General features: G+C 44.0%; 1 protein-coding gene and 3 long non-coding RNA genes across 6 annotated transcripts; all 4 read right to left on the reverse strand.

The window, feature by feature from the left end:
• Positions 1-192: 192 nt before the first annotated feature.
• On the reverse strand, positions 193-3468 carry LOC101070449 (guanylyl cyclase-activating protein 2-like). 2 transcript variants are annotated; one of them, XM_029846777.1, is made up of 5 exons: positions 3412-3468; positions 1186-1425; positions 963-1112; positions 668-761; positions 193-551 (listed from the first exon to the last, which is right to left on the reverse strand). In XM_029846777.1, the coding sequence occupies exons 2-5, from the start codon at positions 1381-1383 to the stop codon at positions 424-426; spliced, it is 570 nt and encodes a 189-aa protein (XP_029702637.1). In that variant the 5' UTR covers positions 1384-1425; positions 3412-3468; the 3' UTR covers positions 193-423. The 2 variants fall into 2 exon arrangements, with proteins under 2 accessions (XP_029702637.1, XP_003969667.1); XM_003969618.3 differs by lacking the exon at positions 3412-3468 and having other exon boundaries at positions 1186-1703.
• Positions 3469-3753: 285 nt separating this feature from the next.
• LOC115252212 (uncharacterized) lies at positions 3754-4659 on the reverse strand. The gene is made up of 3 exons (XR_003890627.1): positions 4466-4659; positions 4322-4383; positions 3754-4236 (listed from the first exon to the last, which is right to left on the reverse strand). It is a non-coding gene; the product is annotated as an uncharacterized lncRNA (long non-coding RNA).
• A 1256-nt stretch (positions 4660-5915) lies between these two features.
• On the reverse strand, positions 5916-9770 carry LOC115252217 (uncharacterized). 2 transcript variants are annotated; one of them, XR_003890632.1, is made up of 3 exons: positions 9261-9770; positions 6341-6629; positions 5916-6059 (listed from the first exon to the last, which is right to left on the reverse strand). It is a non-coding gene; the product is annotated as an uncharacterized lncRNA (long non-coding RNA). The 2 variants fall into 2 exon arrangements; XR_003890633.1 differs by lacking the exon at positions 9261-9770 and adding an exon at positions 6771-6849.
• Positions 9771-17499: 7729 nt separating this feature from the next.
• On the reverse strand, positions 17500-18861 carry LOC115252216 (uncharacterized). Its single transcript, XR_003890631.1, has 2 exons — positions 18748-18861; positions 17500-17862 (listed from the first exon to the last, which is right to left on the reverse strand). It is a non-coding gene; the product is annotated as an uncharacterized lncRNA (long non-coding RNA).
• Positions 18862-19273: the final 412 nt, after the last annotated feature.

The following is a 19273-nucleotide window of genomic DNA, read 5'->3' on the forward strand; positions in this document are numbered from 1 at the left end:
GCGCTGTTGCCTAGAGTGATGGCCAAGTCACTAGTTTGCCGCCGCAACGAGAGCAGCAGGACTCGGCAGGACACGAGGAGCGGGGGACAACCGGGACGATTACTGTGCAGTACTAGATATTAAGGTACTGGGAAGAAGTTTAACTATAATGACCCATAAAAATTGTAAAATCTAATTTTTTTTAAAAAAGAGCCATTTATAGGTTTGTTTATTTTAAAAAATACATTTCAAGTTCAGGTTGACGTGTAAAGAATGCACACTTTTATTAACATTTCTTCTTGGGAAAAGGCTGAGACATTTGATGAAAAGATCATTGTCTTTCTTTAATGCATTCCTTCTTATTTGTCCTGGATTTGAGCTGTAGTTTGGCCCTGATTGTTCTCCATTTGCCCGTGTGGAGACAGGCCAGCGTGCTCTGAGGTTTCAGAAGTGTGCACTCTTTCTCCTCTGTTCCATCACCCATCCTGCAGGATTCATGTCCAGCTTCAGGATGTTGAGCAGCCAGGGGTCCTGCTGGGCCCCTCTGATAAACTCCTCTGCGCTGATGTAGCCTGTTAGACAGGTCAAAGTTAAAAACAAACAAACAAACAAAAGAACAAAACAAGATTTGTGTTCTAAAAATCAACGCTCCCAAACTTCTTAAAACTTAAAGTAAATAACTAATCACCATCTCCATCAGAGTCAGCAGCCTGGAATATTCGATCCACAACCTCATCCACCGTCAGCTGGGAACCGGAGTCTTTCTTGATCCGATGGATGCTCTGGGAAGTAGAAAGAGATGGAACGATGTGATGAAAGAGAAAAAAAAAACACTGAAAGTGTATAAACATGAGAGTCTGCTGACCACGGAGACCTACAGAGTCAGAGGGTCATAGTGGACCTGTCATACCCTCATATCTACACGGAGCAACTGTACGGTAAGCATATAAAGGTTCCTGGAAGGGGTAGATTCGGAGACTTACATCGATTATTGATCGCAGCTCCGTCCTGTCCACAAAGCCATTATTGTCTCTGTCATACACCTTGAAAGACCAGCGCAACTTATGTACCAGGTCTCCCCTGAAAACCAGGTTCAGCGCCGCCACGAACTCCAGGAAGTCGATAGTGTTGTCCTGAGAACGGCAGGAGAAATGAGAGCGGGGCCACGTTGCCACCCGCTGACCTGAGACAGCTTCAATCTCTCACCCCATTTTTGTCAAAGGCCCGGAACATTCTCTCTGCGTACTCTGCTGCCTCCCCCGTTGGGTCCACCCCAAAGAAACGCTTGAACTCGTGCAGGAAAAGCTGTCCGCTTGGGCACTCCGTTACAAATTTCTTGTACATGTCCTGAAGTGCTCTGATGTCGATCTCCTTGCTGTTCTCTGTCTGCTGCGTTTGCCCCATGGCTGCTTTTCTTTTACCTGCACATCTTCCTGCACCTGATGTCTAGATAACGTATGGATGGAGCCTCGACTTACTGGTCCCTATGCTTTATGTAAGGCTGTGGGATCTAGAACCTCCAGGGTGTAGCGATGACATGGGTGATTAGCGTGGCTGTGGGATTACACAGGTATTACCTTGCTGGGGTTTCCTCTAAGGTAATAAGATCAGTAACTCGGCGTGTGCACGCGCCCACTTTGATAACCAGCTAGCTAACCAGATTATATTGGAATGTCGGATGTTTGGAACACCGAAATTTGCTGAATCGAGGTTTCCCCACAAATCACTGAGCATTCTTATAACTCCACAGTAACCAAATGAGGGATTAACTCATTAAAGAGAGCTGTTCTAACCACACATCAACCTGTTTTTGGTTTAGTGACAGAAACTACCGGTAATCCTTTCAATGCAGATGTTAGTTTCCGGAGCTAACTCACAGGGGTTCGAGATGAGGGATTGTACAGTTCGTGAATTATTGTTACAGTTTATCTACAGCTAATCCTTTAGGTTTGTTTGGCCATATCAGGTTTTCCTCAGGTTTTTTCTTTATTTCTCTAGGCTCTTCCCAATGTAGGATAAAGTAACGCAACATAAAATACCATTTTAATGTTTCTAGCTATCTAGTGGCTGTGAAAGTTGAAGTGCACCTTCACTATTAATTGTCTTTCAGAACAGCCAGACAGGCTGTTTTAAGGCTGTGATGCTGAAGCTGAGATGCCCTATAAAGATTCCCAAATTGTGACACCGATCGAATGTTGTGCTGTTTTTCTGGTTCTAAAAAAGAAGCTGCAAAGTCGCATTAGGTCTCCCTAGTTTGGAATTGATGTGTCAGTCTCTTGTAATTAGATTGCATGAGTCCTGCGGATAAGGGGGCTGCCAAATCTTTCCAAGGGTACTGACAGAGACTCCTTGAGTGCATTCTAATTAATTAATCTCTAAATCATTTGTTTGCTTTGGCTTCATTTAGTGCAAAATTGTCTGAGTTTCAGGACAACTCCTACTAATTCCACACTAATTCAAACTCACTGCATGTTATTATGCTTCAAGACCAATTTGGTTGCACGCTTTTGCAGCTTTTTGTTGTTAAAAAAAAAAAAAAAAAAGCCCTTAAGAGCGCAGATAAATAATGAAGATGTCAATTGTACCAGTGGAGGAAATATCTGCATCAGAGGAATTCAGTGTCTGCCGGTTTCTGTCTCTAATCTTTAGTACGACTCTACCCTTGAGAAACGGTGCAACGGTGCGTGTCACAACGCCAGAGCGAGACTGCACAGTTTAACTGGAGCAGGAGTGTATAATCAGCCCGTCTCCCTCAAATTCTCTGGCACAAGAAGTCAGATTAACCTAGATAAAATCAATTTATGGTATTTGTGCAAGCGGATGTTTGGCAAATCAGCATGTTGTCAGTTTTCTCTTTAATTTGAATAAGTAAAATAAAAATTAAAACAAACATTTGAACAGATTAATTAACTGGGAGCGGTGAAGCATTATGTCCAGAAGATGACGCTATTGTTTCACTAGTGTAGCTTTACACGTACAAATATAGAAATCCAAATATATAGTTTCTCATCTTACAAATCAGAAAATTAAATATTTTTTTATTTTGTATATATCTATATTTATAAAATGTGTTTTCCTGCTCGGTTATTCCGCATTCTTCCTCACCTCTTAGAGTTTCTCGTTCACCGGATTCATAAATTTGACTTGTGAAAGGAATCAGGATTCCCTAGAAAAAAAACCATACTGGTACGGACATACCATGTAAACGCCACATGGAAAATCTGTGATCTTGAAAGGAACCTGAAACTTGATTCTGGTTCTCCTTTGATTAAATAGGTAAAAATACCTTAATCCAACCACTAGGTGACAACAAACCCTCACACGTGTGGTGTCCGAAGCCACGTTGATCACCTCTTTCTCATCATGTCCCATAAGAGAGTTCTTTCCCATCTGTTACTCTTTTTCAATACGGAGGAAAGCAATTTTATTTACCTTAAAAAGGCTCAGATGATAAATTATGCATCCATGCACAGGTGAGCATTCATTATATAAGAGGGATGGGTCTAGTTTGTGTGTATTCGATCTTAAATGATGTGTCAACAGGTGTATGCAATAGGATTTGATCATTTCAGGTCTTGCAGAAAATTGGCTCTAATGAACCATCTTCTGGATTCAAAAGGGTTAAGATTTTATATATATATATATATATATATATATATTCTTTTTTTAAATAAATTGTTGCATTTTTACATTCATCCCTAGAGCAAAAGTCAGTTTATTCTTTTTCATTTGAAGCTGCAAAAAGGCTGGGGGCATCCACAGGGGATCATGGTGACCACTTAAGAAGCTTTATTCAGAAATTGTAAGTGGTTTTTCATCTTCTAATGTCACAGCTCAAACTGCGACTGCGAGAGGTAGCGTTCAGAGATTGTGGCTTCCCTCTGGGATTTCTTTAGAACAGTCGTTAATGGGAGAAGAGAACAGCAGGTAATGTAAAGCGTGTGCGCCACTTCCGTGAGGACACAATTAATGGCATTTTTGGATTAAGATTAAAGTTCGCACTGCCCCAAGTAAGAGCGCAGATGTTTTGCCAGCAAACCTGGTTTTCTGGAGGCTGTTTCGTTGTGAGTCTTTACCCTTGTGCCGGGATGACAAGGTCACTGAGGTCATTTGCACGGCATGTGCAGATTATTGGACATGATAGATGATGGAGAGGCCCTGATTATTCACCACGCGACGCGATCTTCATCATCCGACTCCTGTCAGACATCTGACGGTGTCTCTGCTGACAGCTAAGAGCGTCCTCATCCTGCTTCACTGCAGAGTGATAATAATGGAGGTATCTTTTCACAAAAGTGGCTCTCTGTAAAACTGTCCTCATTATAACAATGATAGTTCTTACCTCTATCTCTATCATATTCAGTCGCTTCAAATGGGCCAGGAGAGGATTTTACGTCCACTTGACTGTCAGGAAGTAAAAACAATGGGGGTTTTTCCCGTCAAAAACATCAGCGTGGTAATAAAGAGGCATCAATAGGATCAATACCCATCTGGTGGCACTTCTCTGATGAGTGGTGGGACAGGGAACGACTGATGAGTTCAGTCCGTGCAGAAGAACAGAAGAAAAGAGACCCCAACCGGACCTGCTGAGAACTTTCCGATAGTTCCGCTCTCTTGGAATATTCTCCAATCAGTTCAGGATTCCCCTCGGTTGTTTCTGCAGCTTTGATTCGAGCAGTTAATTTCTGGGTCGAACTATCTTCATTGTTAAAAAAAAAAAAAAAAAAAACACAACTCAAGGTTGCCGCGGTGCTCCTGGGGGCTGTTCTTCAATGACACGACACGTGTGATTAAGAGTCTTTGGAGGTTGCTGCCAGTGTTGAAAAGAGAAGAATATCAAGGATGAGAGGACACATTGATTTTTAATTTTTCCTCTGCTCAACCTTCTGTCAGCAAAAGGCTTAAAAAAGGCTTTCATCTATCTGCCTGCCTGCCTGTCTGTCTGCCTGTCTGTCTGTCTGTCTGCCTGCCTGTCTGTCTGTCTGTCTGTCTGCCTGCCTGCCTGCCTGCCTGTCTGTCTGTCTGTCTGTCTGTCTGTCTGTCTGTCTGCCTGTCTAGCTGCCTGTCTGTCTGTCTGTCTGTCTGTCTAGTAGCTAGCTATCCTCCATCATTTGCTCCAAATACAGGACTTGCTTTCTATAAGATGTATTGCCCTAGTTGTTGTGCAGTTTTAGTTGTCTGGTTGTTGTGCAATGTTGTATTATTATTATTATTTTTGGGGGGGGGTGCGGATTCCTGTAGCATTTGTTTTACTGTCAAACTCATCATACATCCTGCACATGGGAGCGCTGGGACGCCACAAATAGAACATAAAGTTCTAAAAGTTTGCGGCACTTTCCAGGTCTACAGCCGCTTCCATTTGCAGAGAGCGTCTCACTTTCAGAGGCCTGTCAGCACTTGCCATGCTTTGTAAATACTGAATGCAGTTTATTTCTGGGGGGGAAGTGTTCAGGAGTGCCTCTGAAAGTGTTTTTGTGTGTTTATGGGGCTGCTTCTTGTGCAGGAGCTTCCCTGTGGGAATTAAAGGGGCATCGTTTTGGCTGAGAACCACGGGACAGTTCTAAATCGCTGCGATGAGTAAATATAAAGTTCTCCATCTCACTGATGCTCCACAATGTAAACTCTCAATGATGAGATGAGCTGCGCTTCTGCTGCTGGGTTTGGTGTTTCATGAGAAACAGGCTGCAGCCAAAATGGATTGAAAGGATCCTGATTGACATCTGAAAAGAAGATTCTAACGTTAATGGACACGTGCACAATTTAAAAAAAATTCCAGTCGTTTTCCAACAAATCTGATTGAACAAACTGGTTTAAAGGACTTCTCAACTTTTGAAACTCTGCAGAAACCCCTCAGATGTACGATTCCAACATGAACACAGCTTCCTGTTGACAAAAACTGATTACTAAGAGGACCACGCTGCAAAAAGCCATGAATACGTAATGCAGAAATGAGGCTTTGCTACAGCAGCTCGTATCCCACAGCAGTTGCTAACGTTGAGCCGACGCTGGCGTCCGCATTTATCCAGATTGGATTTGCCACCTCTTTCGGTCCGTGCTGCTCTTCTCTGTACAACATCAGGCTGTTGGAAAAACAAAAATGAAAAGCTGCTTCATCTGAGGCAAATGCAAAAGTCCTCTATCCAGGAGTTGAAGAGCAACCGAAGAACTTCCTCGGTGAAAAGTCGCTGCCTCCACACTCGTGCAGCGTTAACATCTGCCTTGTCAAACAGCCCAGATATTGAGAAATGATTTCCACGCTCCACTTTATCACACACACACACACACACACACACACACACACACACACACACACACACACACACGCACACACACACACACAGATTGTACATCATTAACGCACCTGTTTATCTCTCTGCAGGTTGTTGCCAAGGACCGCACAGGCAGGGGTGAGGTGTGGCCTTCCGCTCGCCATTAACCTTCCGTCTCCCGTCCCCAGACACAATGACACGCGCCGGCGAACATGGAACACATGGCCGAGGACACGGGTAGGTGTTTGAAGACGCTCGCCACACTCCTGATAGTTATCGGTACACGGTGTCCTTTGTCCCTTACAGCAGACTCGGGGTCAGTGATCGAGGTCCTGTGGTCCCGCTTCATTTTCTCGGGAATATCGGTCGGTCTGCTGCGCTCTGAAACACAACGTGTGAGCGGAGAGATGGGAAACGGTGCGATTATGGTTTTTGTGTACGAGCGATTCTAAGCTAATTCTAAGCTTTTTCAACCGTCGCAGAAACAACACGATGTCATGTATGTTTTAAAGGAAAGCTCACATTTCCATCCACTCTGAGGGTTTTAGTAGTTCCCTGGGTTAACACAGTTTTTCAGAGCGCAGAAGAGGTTAAGCCCGGCCATCGAGCGTCCCTTTTCTTATCTGCCACTGTCCAGGAGCTTAGTGGCTCCAAAAGCGCCTCGTTTTTGTCATTTTGGCCACATGAAACGGTTCCAGCTGGAGCTCAGGAGGAGAGGATGAAAAGGTAACAAAGAGCAGAGCGAGGCTTCGTGCTAGCACACCAGTGACCAGAGAAGCTCTTTTAGCTTCTAGTTCTATTTCATTCAAATGGACGGTGGAAACATATCTTATTTTCTTATTATGCACGAACAAAAAACATATTTGGGACCAAAAACACGACTTCATTTGTCTTCCTTTAACCAGCCTCTCTGTGTTTAATAGCTTCGCTGCTTTCATCTCCAGGAAAGTGAAGTGGAAGTGGGCGGTGAGAACTTCAGAGCCGCCGACGCTTTTCTGCTACTGAGACGGGTGCGACGACATTCAAGGTCAAAGGTCAGATTTGCTGTGCTGGCCGTCTGCGGAGGCAAGCGTGTGCAAGTGCTTTAGCTGTAACGAAGACGCGTAGCGTTAATTAGATGAGGATAGACGGAGAAATGTCTGGACTCAAGGAAGCAGGAAATCACGCAGGAGGTCAAGGTTACGCAACGCATCTTCAGGACAGGACGAGCACAAGCTCAACAAGTGGAGAGGAGTCAAAGGGATTCAGGCGTAATCCTCAACCAGGAGATGGTGTTTAGCTCACTGACGGTGAAGTCGCCAGCATAAGTTCAGATCAACGCATTTATGTCGGGTCTTTATGTGGCCAGCGTGCTCTCACTGTAATTTAGCTTTTGTCCAGAGGGGCCGCTAGAATCAACAAAAATCAAGGAGCGTTCAAAGAAGCAGGAAACAGTGAAAGAACAGGAGAAGCGAAGATTTACACCGGCCACATCGGGTTTAAAAGGTCTAAAAGAGGAGTGAGCGACCTCAAAGTGGATGCTTTTAGGACACCTCCTGTCACGGCCGCGCCCCCATGTTCCTCACTGGCTGCCTTTCTAGAACCCACAATAGAAAGATGGGACGGGTGTGTGCTGCACTGCCTGGTTTTATTGCTATTTTTGATCCTCTGGCAGTAGATGCGCCTGGCTAAAGGTAACAAAACAGCACAATTTTCCCAGACTTCTTCCTGTGCGATAGATGGATCATTAAAATCAAAATCAAAGCGCTGCAGGGGATCAGTCACTGGTCGACTGTGACGCTCTCCGCCTCACACACTCCAATCAACCTTTGAATATGCAGCGCTTTAGCACACCGAGACGGCGCGCGTCGTCGGAACCAAACTGATTTTCTGCAAATGATTACACACGCGCACAGGCCCCAGAGCTGGCGCGACACCTGCAGCTGTGACACCATCCGTTTTACATGCGCCCAGTAAATTTGGACTCGTGCGTACGGACAAAAAGACGGAGCAGCTGAGTGACTGGAGAGATCTATTTCTGTCCTCGTCGCCGTGTAAACCGAGGCGCTAAATGATCACCGCTGTCAGCTGAAGGCAAAAGGCGAGTTCCTCCAAATTTACAGGCTGGGGGGAGCGGGCCGCCGAGCATCGTCCTTCGGGACGCAACAGGTCTGCGAGCTGATGACGTTCTTAGGAGGTTCTGGATGCATCCGCAGGGGCAATATTGAAGCTTTTATAGGGCGGGAGTGAGCTTTCAAAGTGTCCGACTGCTGCTCATCTCGAATGGAAATGGACCAAATCACCCAAAATCAAGTAGACCTGCAGCAGTGAATCGACATTTTTCTGATATTTTACCTGAATAATTGGCCTTTTTATAATTTTACAGCTGTGAGACACACATCAGGACTCAGAAGGCCATTGCCTACTTGCTGACGATGCAGTAGGAGCACTTTAACCCAATCTGCGAAGCTGTTGTCACATCGGGACGAGCGTCTCCAAGCCACGGGTCCGGAGCATCACGGAATCCCTGATCACATCCAAACCTCTGAAGCAGGACAAGCAGGCGAAGGGAGGAACAAGTCAGCAAGGCCGCGACCGAAGAGCTTAGAAATATCTCCGTTTCTCAGTGTGCTAACACATCCAAGGGAAATTCAGAGAAGAGCCTGCCTGTGTGGGCGCGTCTCTCAAAAACAACACAACATTCATGCACACTTTTGTGAATCCCCCATAAGATCGTCCAGCACTTCAAGCTGTGGCTAACAGAGACTCCACACGCTGAATTATTCCCCCTTTTGTCAGATAAAAAACAACACCGTCTGGTTTTGTTTGCCTTTTTCCCTCTTCACTTCTCCATGTGCGCATATATATCTTATCACACACACCAAACCTCTTTCTCTCTCTCTATCACACACACACACACACACACACACAGAACAGAATCAATCTGCAGACTATAAATTCACACACTCACTCGTATAATCTCCCTTCAAACCGCGGGATTTGTTTTTCTCTGTAACGCCTACATTTCTTTACCTCACTATTTGTTCTTGCTTGCTCCTTTTCCAATTTCATCTTTCCCCCCCCCCCCGTCGCTCTCGTTTGCCGCCCGTCCCTCGCTCCCCACCTACACTCTTCCCACTGTCAGCGTGTGACAGATCGATGCTGTATCCCTTTCGGCTTCCCTTTGCAACTGTATTCTCCTGGTAATTGAGCTCAGCTGGTCTCCCAGGGGGCTGCTGATTTTCACAGGAGCCCTCTCTCTCCTCTGCCGTCTCCGTCACTCGCTCGCCCCATCTTGTCTATTCGTTTCCGCCGTCTTCCCCTCTCGTTCTGCCGGCACCCATAAAATCCCTAAAAACCAATACTGCAGAGCTGTAATTGGTTTGGGTTTCCACCACCCTCCCCTGGTGTCATTCCTCTCCACGTCTGTGGAGTCTGGTGGCATCAACATCGGCAAATGAGTGCAGTGTTTCCTTTAAACCGACCCAAAATATTTGGTGTGTGGAGACAAATCCCACTTTTGTTGGCTGCGAGTCTCTTATTATTTGTTTGCTGCAGATTACCTGCATCATATATGAAGGTGACTAAAGACAGGAGCAAAGAAGAGATGCAGTGCCCACACACACACACACACACACATTTTAGGTCCTGTTCATCCTGTTAGGACCAGGAGTTGGTCTTCTCAGCTTCAGCACACCGGCCTGACAGCAGTTCAGTTTGCTCCGGTTTGCCTCCTCTCCAGCGTCCACCGCCGCCATGCAAACACACTCGGAGAAGCAGCCGCCCTTATTTCCCGCGTATTTTCTGACTGTCTGACTTATTCCAGGTCAGCCATTTTCAGTTTTATCCTTCTCGGGTGCTATAATGGTTTGTTAGTCGGTGTGTTAGTGTTAATTAAGATGGTTCATTCATAAATTCCCTCTCTGAACCTTGCAGGTTTACACCCGTACAGACAAATGATAACACAATGTTGTGCTTTTTACTGTGCAGGTCTGAAGCTCTGCCTCTTCTTAATTAAATGTTTGTGCCAATGGCAGTTATATGTAGAGTTTATTAAGCTAAATGGGCATTAATTTCACATGCGTCATTATGCTTAACTAAGAACATGTTCTCTGTAGCTGCTGTGTTTATAATATTTATAAATAGTATGATTTCACTGGGCCAAAAGGGAGGAAATTCTATTCTTTCATTTCCTCATTGTGTACTTCATGTTGCAATAACGTGCTATAATTAATGGAGCTGCTAATTCAGAGAGGAGGGAAAAGCAGAAATTGATGGTGGGTTTTATTTGTCAACACAAACGGCTCGAAATTATGTTCTGATTTCACAGGTCAACATGTTGCAAAGCTGATTAGACGCTGTGTTTCACATTAAGGGCCTTCGACCATCAGAATTACAGAAATCGATCGGGGTAGAATTTAAGGACGCCAGGCCTTCCTGTCCGGCAGTGTTTCCTAAGAAATTAACAGGAGAAATGATGCACTTGCTCCCCAACGATTCCGGATAAAACAATAAAACGCAAAAAAGTTTAAAACAAGAGACAAAAATGGGAATATAAGCGGAAACTATAGAGCTTCAGTTGTGCCGTGGTGATGACGCAGCGGGCCGGGGGAACACGGTCAGTGTGAAGGACAGTGATGCTGATGTTAGCTGGCAGACAATTTACACAAGTTATTATAATAATCAGATGATTTGAAAGTCAAAGCAACAGCTGTGAATCATAAAACGAGCACACCGATGCTAATAAAACTCTTCAGACGCGCCCGGCGCCTTCAGCTGGCCCTTCATAATCACCTTTTTTCTCATTTCATTACTCTTTCAAACACAGGATGCTGGTCTCTACGGTAACCAGGCAGTGCAGAAATAAAAAAAAAAAGAAAAAGTGGTGCTATTACTATCGATTTTTGTTTTGGAGCAAATTAATGGCGCAGCTGCTCGTTCCTCATCTACAACCCAGAGCGTCCATATTTAATGAGTGTTTATTTATGAGTCTTATTTGGAGCCAATCACTCCTGCTCACTTCCTTTGTTGTCTCGTTCTCTGGAACTTATTTGGCATTGAGACTTTTCTCATTGTTCTTCATCTGGTTCAGATGGCAGAAACAGAAGAGAAGTGTTCGTAGTTTGACAATAATAATGTAACCCTGAATCTAAAGGCTTCGCTGGGCTTGTGATGTGCACAATTCTGCATATGAAATCTCAGCTAAACATATGAAAATGGTGTTTTTTCATATATTGCTGACTCATAAAAACCTCAGAGTGAAAGTTGTTAATGCATAAGTATTTGTAAAGGTTGGTAAAGAAAGGAAAAGTATTTCTGGATCAGTAGTGAAGATTGAGCTGGTGGAACTCGTCAAGCAAACAATTTGCAAGATGATAACTCTTAATAAAATCATAAAATAATGACGAGCGCCACGTTAAAAGACCCGGGGAAAACATATTCTCTGTATTTGAGGATTCATTGCTTCAGATTTTGTCAATTAGTGATTTTACAAGCAGAACCGGGTGGTAATGTCTCACATTTAGCTTGATTCATAGCTGACCCATAACTCCACAGATGACACATTAAATCCCAGCTAGCTGGGGATTAGCGGACATCGCTGTCTCCCTTCTTCTTTGGTATGCCCAGATTTCACTTCCTCATTTGCCCAGTTTTTCCCCTCTTAAGCTCCTTTTGCTGCCAGTCGTCTTTTCTTTTGAACGCATCGTACTGTCTGAGCCTTTTGCGTCAGATGGGCTGACATTCAGACCCCAACATGGCAGCAAGTCTGCGCAGCAGCAACTCACTCTGATGCCCAAAACCATCTATAGCAACCCCCAAACACTGCTGAGGGATACAAATTTGCATTCTGGAGCACAGACACATAGTGTTCTACATCATGTTCCATACAACTCTGCTCCTGCTTCGTAGCACAATGTAAATACAGCTGGAAAAACAGGACCGACCAGGAAGCTCCTGTACTAAGAATTTGAATACAACAAATTTTTGTCCCTTTTGTGGAGAGAAAAGAAGATGATATTTTCGGAGCAAAGATTTCCCCTGATTTTATATATTAAACATGTTGGGCTGGTAAAGAATTACAATTATTAGTACAATGATAAATTATGTGGAGCCTAGAATAAATATATGAGAAAGAATCTCTAAGGAACACATAGAATAGGTGCTTTATCAATTTATTAACATCGTCATAGCAACGAGAAAACCTGCTGCAGCAACTACCAGCTAAAATAAATGTAATAAATTAAAGGAACACCAGCAAATGTGAGGCTGTTGGATATATGTCACAATATCTGTTGACCATGTTGATCAGCTGAGGTTTGTTTCTTGGCGCTGAGTCTGATGCGAATGTTCTCAGCCATCCAGGTCCAACGCCTCTTCACTTTTCTTCGCTTCAGCTTGAACTAGGTCAACTGGACGTCCTTGTGGTTTCTGGACATTTCACCTCTCAGCCTTTCTTCAGTTCTTCATTCATAACACTTCATCAATGTCTGTATCATGGCATTACATTGGTGTTTACCCAAGAAAAGGGCAAAGTGTCACCAGTGCATTGGCTGTTTGAAGCTCTGGGAGTCTGGGAGAGAGAAAATGGTAAAAAAAGAAAATACAGAGAAGAATGAAGACTTTGGAAAAGTAACATTCGGAAAAGACTTTTAAGACACGCAGTAGGACGCGGCTTCGGCCCTCTTTTACCTGACCCAGAATTGTAGGCCGCCTCTGATCTCAGAACACGTTTGAGATTAAACCAGTCCGCCGGAGAAGCCCTTTAAAATGAATCAAAAAGTTCTGACTGAAGGCGGGTTACATCGAAATCTCCCAGCAGCATTAGAGGGATTGGCGTGAACATATCCACAAATATCCACAAAGCCGAAAGGATAAATGCTAATGAGTCTCTGCAATCCTTCGCCTTTCACCAGAACCTCAAGCAGGTCAAGGTTTCAACGACTAATCAGAAATCTCAACATTTACTCAGCGGATCAGCACATCTGACACAACCGTGTCACTGTAGCTCTGTACCAGCACGCTGAGCCAGAAGCTCAGATTTTAGCATAATGCTCTTTAATTCACGTGATGGACATTTTGTTGGGAGATGGAAAGCGACCCCAGAAGGACGGCTGCGTCCCTGAGGTGACAGACATCAGCTTTACATGCTAACACTTCAGAAGGCTGTGGAATGACAAGTGTCAGCGAGCAGTGACATCAGCGGGGATGGGGGGGGGGGGGGGGGGGGGGGCTGTAGCTCTACGCACATGTTCCGTTTTAATCTGCGCATTCTTAGGAATTCATCTTTGAAACTGAATCCCTAGTTTTTTGTGGCAAGTTCATTTCTTCAGTTAGTTTTTTTGGGGTCAAATGTTGAATGGCTGCCAGTCATGACGGGCTGCGACTAAACTGGCCGGCCCAATTTATCCGCGTTGACATTAATGCAACATGACTTTTGAAGCACAGATATCAAAGCTAATGTTCTTTAAAAAAGAACATACAGTCAGTGGTTACTAAAGGTCTCTCTAAAAATCCTCGTCCACCATTGTTTTCAAAGAAAGTGTGTTCAGCTGTAATCTCATAAAAAACCTTACTTTCTTTATTCTACATTACATTTATGGTGTTTTTGTACAGCTTGACATCCAGAAAAGATGCATTTACAGATGTAGCTGTGTAATTTATGAAATATTTGGTGAAATATTTTCCATAAGTATGTATGTCATTAAACTTGAATTCTTCAAACGTTTTTAACAGTCCTCTGAGTGAGGCCTAGCACCCTCTAGTGGTAAGAACACAAAATACATAAATTGTGCACAATCCTAAACAAGTTTCACTAGCATGGATTCACATTCTGTGAGTTGTCTAACATTTTGAAATGATTCCAGCATGGAAGTAGAAGAGTTTTGCACAACGGTGCCACAAGACTGCTGTGTTATACTCAACACATGTCAGGCTTCTGGAACTGAAAGAAGGGAGAACACTCATATCAGAAGGAGCAACCCCATCATGGTCTGTCAATAGGGCGTGTCCACACCTCTCTGTTTCATGATGTTTAGTGTCACGAACCACCATTTAAGACCAAAGAAGTAGAACAAATAACACGGATAAGGAAAAATCAGCTGAAATCGAGGAATATGCTGAGATATGGTGCTAATTTGGACAGACAAGTACTGGGTGCAGTTTTATATCTGCAGTGAACATGTTAATACCTTAGTCAAACAATACAATAAAGATATTTAGCAGAATCCAGTCTGCTAACTACAAGAACAGCACACACCTGCAGCCCCTTCATCATGCATCTTCATCTCTGGCCATATTCACATTCAAAGAAATAAGAGAAAAAAAAGACTGTCTCTTTACTTAAACTACCTGGAAAAAACTGCAGTTGTCTGCTTGTACACCTGGTGTATCATTCACAGTGTTGCTGTCACATATATATTTTACATTCAATGCCTTTTGCACCTACAGCACAATCATCTATAAAAAGCTGCTCAGCACACACAACACAGCTCATCTCGGACACACACACACACACTCACACGTGCACACGCTGGAAAAATTGAGCTCGGTGAAATCCCTTACCCTATGCCTGCAAAATGGAAAAAAAAGGCTGGTGTGAAATGCTAATTGTAAAATGCCATGGCAACGCGATCCAGTACTGCACGTATATAGCGTGTTGCTTGTCTGTTTGCCTTCATATCAGTCACTGCTTGTTAGGGAGTGATTGTAAACACACACACACACACACACACACACATACACACAATCCTTGCATTCTTCTATTTCTGTCTTTATGAGTACTTTTATAGACACCCCTATCCTCGACCCCAGCTCTTTCTAAGATTAAGATGAACTTCTATTAACCCCAACCAGCACAACTAACCCACTAACCCTAACCACAATTCTAATCTAACCTTACAACCATACCTTAACTCTCAAACAGTCCTTTGAAGTTGTGAGGACCAGCCAAAATGTCCTGACTTCCCAGAAATGTTCCCACTTTGCTCGTAGGAGTACTTTGGTAGTCGATATGTAGCAAGTACAAGAACACCCACATGCGCAGACACAGTCGCAGATTCGTTCTGTAACTGCTGAAGTGTGAACTATCAAATAGAGCAAGTTGTGTCGCAGTGCTGTCATGATCCCTGTCACATGTGATCACCGTCTCATTCCTGCTCTCATGACTGTGGCAATCCATCCAATCAGAGGAGGGGTGGCACGACCCGCCGTGCCCTTGGAAGACACTCTGGTGATGGCAGCCATTGAAGGAGTAATTGAATGCCACAACAGTTGCCAGGTATTGTGACAACTTGGAAGACCCTGCCAGTAAGACGTGTCTTGGAATGAGGATTTGTTTTTTTACGGTGAATGAAGCTTGGAGAGTCCCGCAGTGAGTCACAGAGTCCTCGTCGGGTTGCAACGTCAAACGAGTCGCCGGCAAAACAAATAAATGTTGCCTTTATGTCGCCAGGGTGGAAGCGTGAAGTGAGTGAGATATTATTTTATCATTAGTGGTAAAAGGAAAGCAAGAGTCTGGAACATCTGTAAAAGGTGTCTCTGAGCAGCACACAGGCATCCCAGCAGAAAAAGCGAAGGACCCCAATAAAGATAACAAATTAATGAGTCGAAGCCCGACATGAGTCAGACTTAATGGTGCAGAAATTTCCACATTACTCCTGTGATCTAGAACAGCAGCTGGCCAGGAGACAAAGAAAAACACACATCTGCCACCGTCTGAACACTTATCTGTAAGATTTAATCTTTGGTGTAAACGACATGATGGGCGTAAGTTGACGTGCTGATATCAGAATAAAAGGGTGAAGGCTGAGGCTACGGCCCCAATTTTTTAAATGGATAAATGCATCTTTTCATGTTTGAAAACATTGCTAAATTATTGGATTCGATACGGCGGTTGTAGCCACATCCTGGGCTGTCTCCAGGTCATTGGGCGGAATAACCTATCGCACACATTCATATCCTAAATGGCTTCAGGATCTGTTTCAGGATCAACGTGCTGCTCAAGGACATTTCAACATGTACACCATCAGGCTGTCCCCATGTCATGAGCTGAATATCAAACGAGGTGCAATCAACATTTTATTTCAGGTAGAAAATGAGTTACCATTGAGCTTTTGTGAGACTTTTTTAATGGCAGCAGGAGCTGTGTTTAATCTTTCAATGGAGAAACATATTTTTCCATTCTTATATGCTCAAACTAAAATGGCACCATTAATATGATCATGTGATCGTTTTTTTTTTTGTTAATGCATAATTAAGTGTTGCACTTGTCAGACGGTCCCTGAAGACCCATGCATCAATCCCTGTCTCATTTTGATCACCGGTTCATAGAAGCCTTTGTGTCGACTTCAGGTTGGACGAGAACGTTGTTGGTATCTGAGTGACGGTGAATTATTGATCTGGATGTCTCACTCTGTCATCTTCTTCATTTCCACCCAACGTCATCAACATTTCATCTTCTTCTGCTGCTGCGAGATTCTGTTGTTTATAATGTTTAGACTCTTTCACTCGGCTCTTTCATCAGAGCGGAGTCATTTTTTCTTGTTCTTGGCTCCACATTCCACACCCCGCCCTCATCTGCTCTCCCCCTGATCAATCAATAGCTAACAACAGTGAATGAAACGCATTTAATCACCCGTGGGGTCTGGGCTGCTCTCTTCAGCTGGTTCGACATGGTTGTCCTGTGTGTCGGGCTGGTTATTGCACCACTCTGTCAACACAGCGTCAACGCAGCCTCTAAATAAACAAGCATGGAAAGGCTCTGTGGAGCTGCTGTGGCGATCAATGCGAAACAGCGGCATTGCGCTGGTCAAATGCCATTTTATCACGGCCGATAACCCCATGAGACACTCGCACCGGGAACAATAGCACCGCCGAGGAGATCTGGGATGCCGAATGGTTCTATTTCTAAATGCATTTATTTAATTTGTACAAAATGTACATCATCTTGCTAGTGATTAGTCTGGCGATGAGCGGCCTTGGAATTAAGCGCCGAGCAAAGATGAATGCCCGCCCCCGCCTCCTTTACAGTCAAGGCACGAGCAGCAATTAAGAAGTCTAAAGTAGGAAGTCAAGGTGATGCAATGGTGGTAACACAGCCAGCCAGCAGTGTTTCTGCAGCCCTGCTCAGCTAAATAGGATGAATGTATTTTCAGGCTGGTTCAAAGGAGAACCATCTCAAGTTTATCTCCACCATGCTGGCGTACGGGACGCACGTCGGGGCCATGTTCTGGCAATTTTTGATCAAATAAAGATGTTCAAAGCCCAAGTTATTGTTGTGAGTTTTATTCAAACCACATCTGCATGCAAAGTGAGTACAGGGACAGCGTGTACCGCCTGTAACTCTCCACCACCTGCACTGAGGAGGAGGAGGTGCAAGATGAGCAACATTGTATAGTCAGAACTTCTTTGTTGTTCAGTGGAAACTTACTGAGGGTCTAACAGAGAGTCATTACCCTACTGGGAAACTTCAAACCATCAAGGTCACATTGAGATAAGAACAGAACGTAATGAAGGATTCATGTGTGAGAAAGTTCTGTGCAGAAGTTCAGTTCTGTGGCCTGAATAATTTCCGCACAAAATGACATCTATAAGCCACGTCTCCCGTACTTTACGAAGAGGGCTCATCTGATGAAACCTGCACAGAGAGACAGAGGGAGAGAGAGCAAATAATTTCTTTCAGCAGTCACAATCCTCATGAGCTAAAACAAGGTAGCAGAGGTGGTTTGATGCCAAATTGCGACAATTAGTGTTAGAAAAAAAATGATTTAATCAGAAATCGTTTTTATTGCCAAATGCCTGTTTGTTCGTAAAATATAGCCATACATAATGATAGGAAAATGGTTAAAGAATGGCAGGCATGTGGCTCGGCACAGGCGAGGGACCAGCGGTGAGTCATAATCACATCACTGTGCCCTGGAGTCTCCACGTGATTGTTGGGGTGGAGAAGATTTAAGTAGTAAATAAAAGAAAAAAAAGTATTTAACAGGTTACATAGAATAATGCCTTTGATAAATGATCTGATATTCTGGATAGACCATCCATCAGATCTAATGTGGCCTTGATAAAAAGCAAATTCTTCTTTTTACATCACATCTGGTCACTTGGAGCGTACTTGGTAGCTTGTTAATTAGAATGGAACAGTATAGCTACAAAGTGGGAAAACAAGACGGATAACGTCACTACGAGCGCTACTCTCACACATAACGTGAAAAATATAAATTACAGGAAATTTACAGCAGATTCTACATGTTCACAGCTATCTCTGGTAAGGCAACTTGGAGGTCGGGAGGATCTTCCAACTTCGCGAGGAAGAAATCCGACCTTAAGGGTTGGGGGGGTGGGGCATTAATACACAAGGGAAGGTGCGGAGACAATTAGGTGCATGCGGAGGACATTGGAATAATTAGACAGGTGAGAGAGGGGAGCAAATACACCAGGGAGGACAAAGTACAGGCAGAACACAAACAACCTGAACGTACAGCTAACTTAAACTGAAGAGAGACGACAAGCTAAAGCTCACCTAAACCTGAAGGGACTGGAGGATCCTGAGAGGCAAATATAAATCAAGACAAGAACAACAGACTCCCCCGCGTTGCAAACAGATCAACTTTGCTCGGTTGGTTGGTTCTGGGACAAACTCTCAGTCTGTCATCGCCCCCTTTTATCTTTCTCTCAACTAAATAATGTATGTGCAGTGTTCTGCCCAACGCTTCAGAGGGTCGGGGGACAGATTAGCCCCACTGTGGCACAGCTATATACAACAGTGCACTGGCCACCTAAGAAATAACATTCTCTTGGAACTGTGATCAATCCCCCCCCACACACACATTTCACAAAAATGAATTATACTCTGCCATACACGACTCAGGTGTTCCACAATGGACTGGGACTTTTGATGACTATTTGAGGCAATTTGAGAAAGGAATCCTGTGTTTTTAGAGCAACAAATGCCTGTTCCCCTCCTCTTTTGGTCCTTTTCCAGCCCAACCATCACCTTACACAGAGCATGCAACAGCACACTCTCAAGAAAAACACAAAAACTGATT

This window comes from Takifugu rubripes, chromosome 13 (genome assembly GCF_901000725.2).
Source record: "Takifugu rubripes chromosome 13, fTakRub1.2, whole genome shotgun sequence".
Classification (NCBI taxonomy): Eukaryota; Metazoa; Chordata; class Actinopteri; order Tetraodontiformes; family Tetraodontidae; genus Takifugu; species Takifugu rubripes.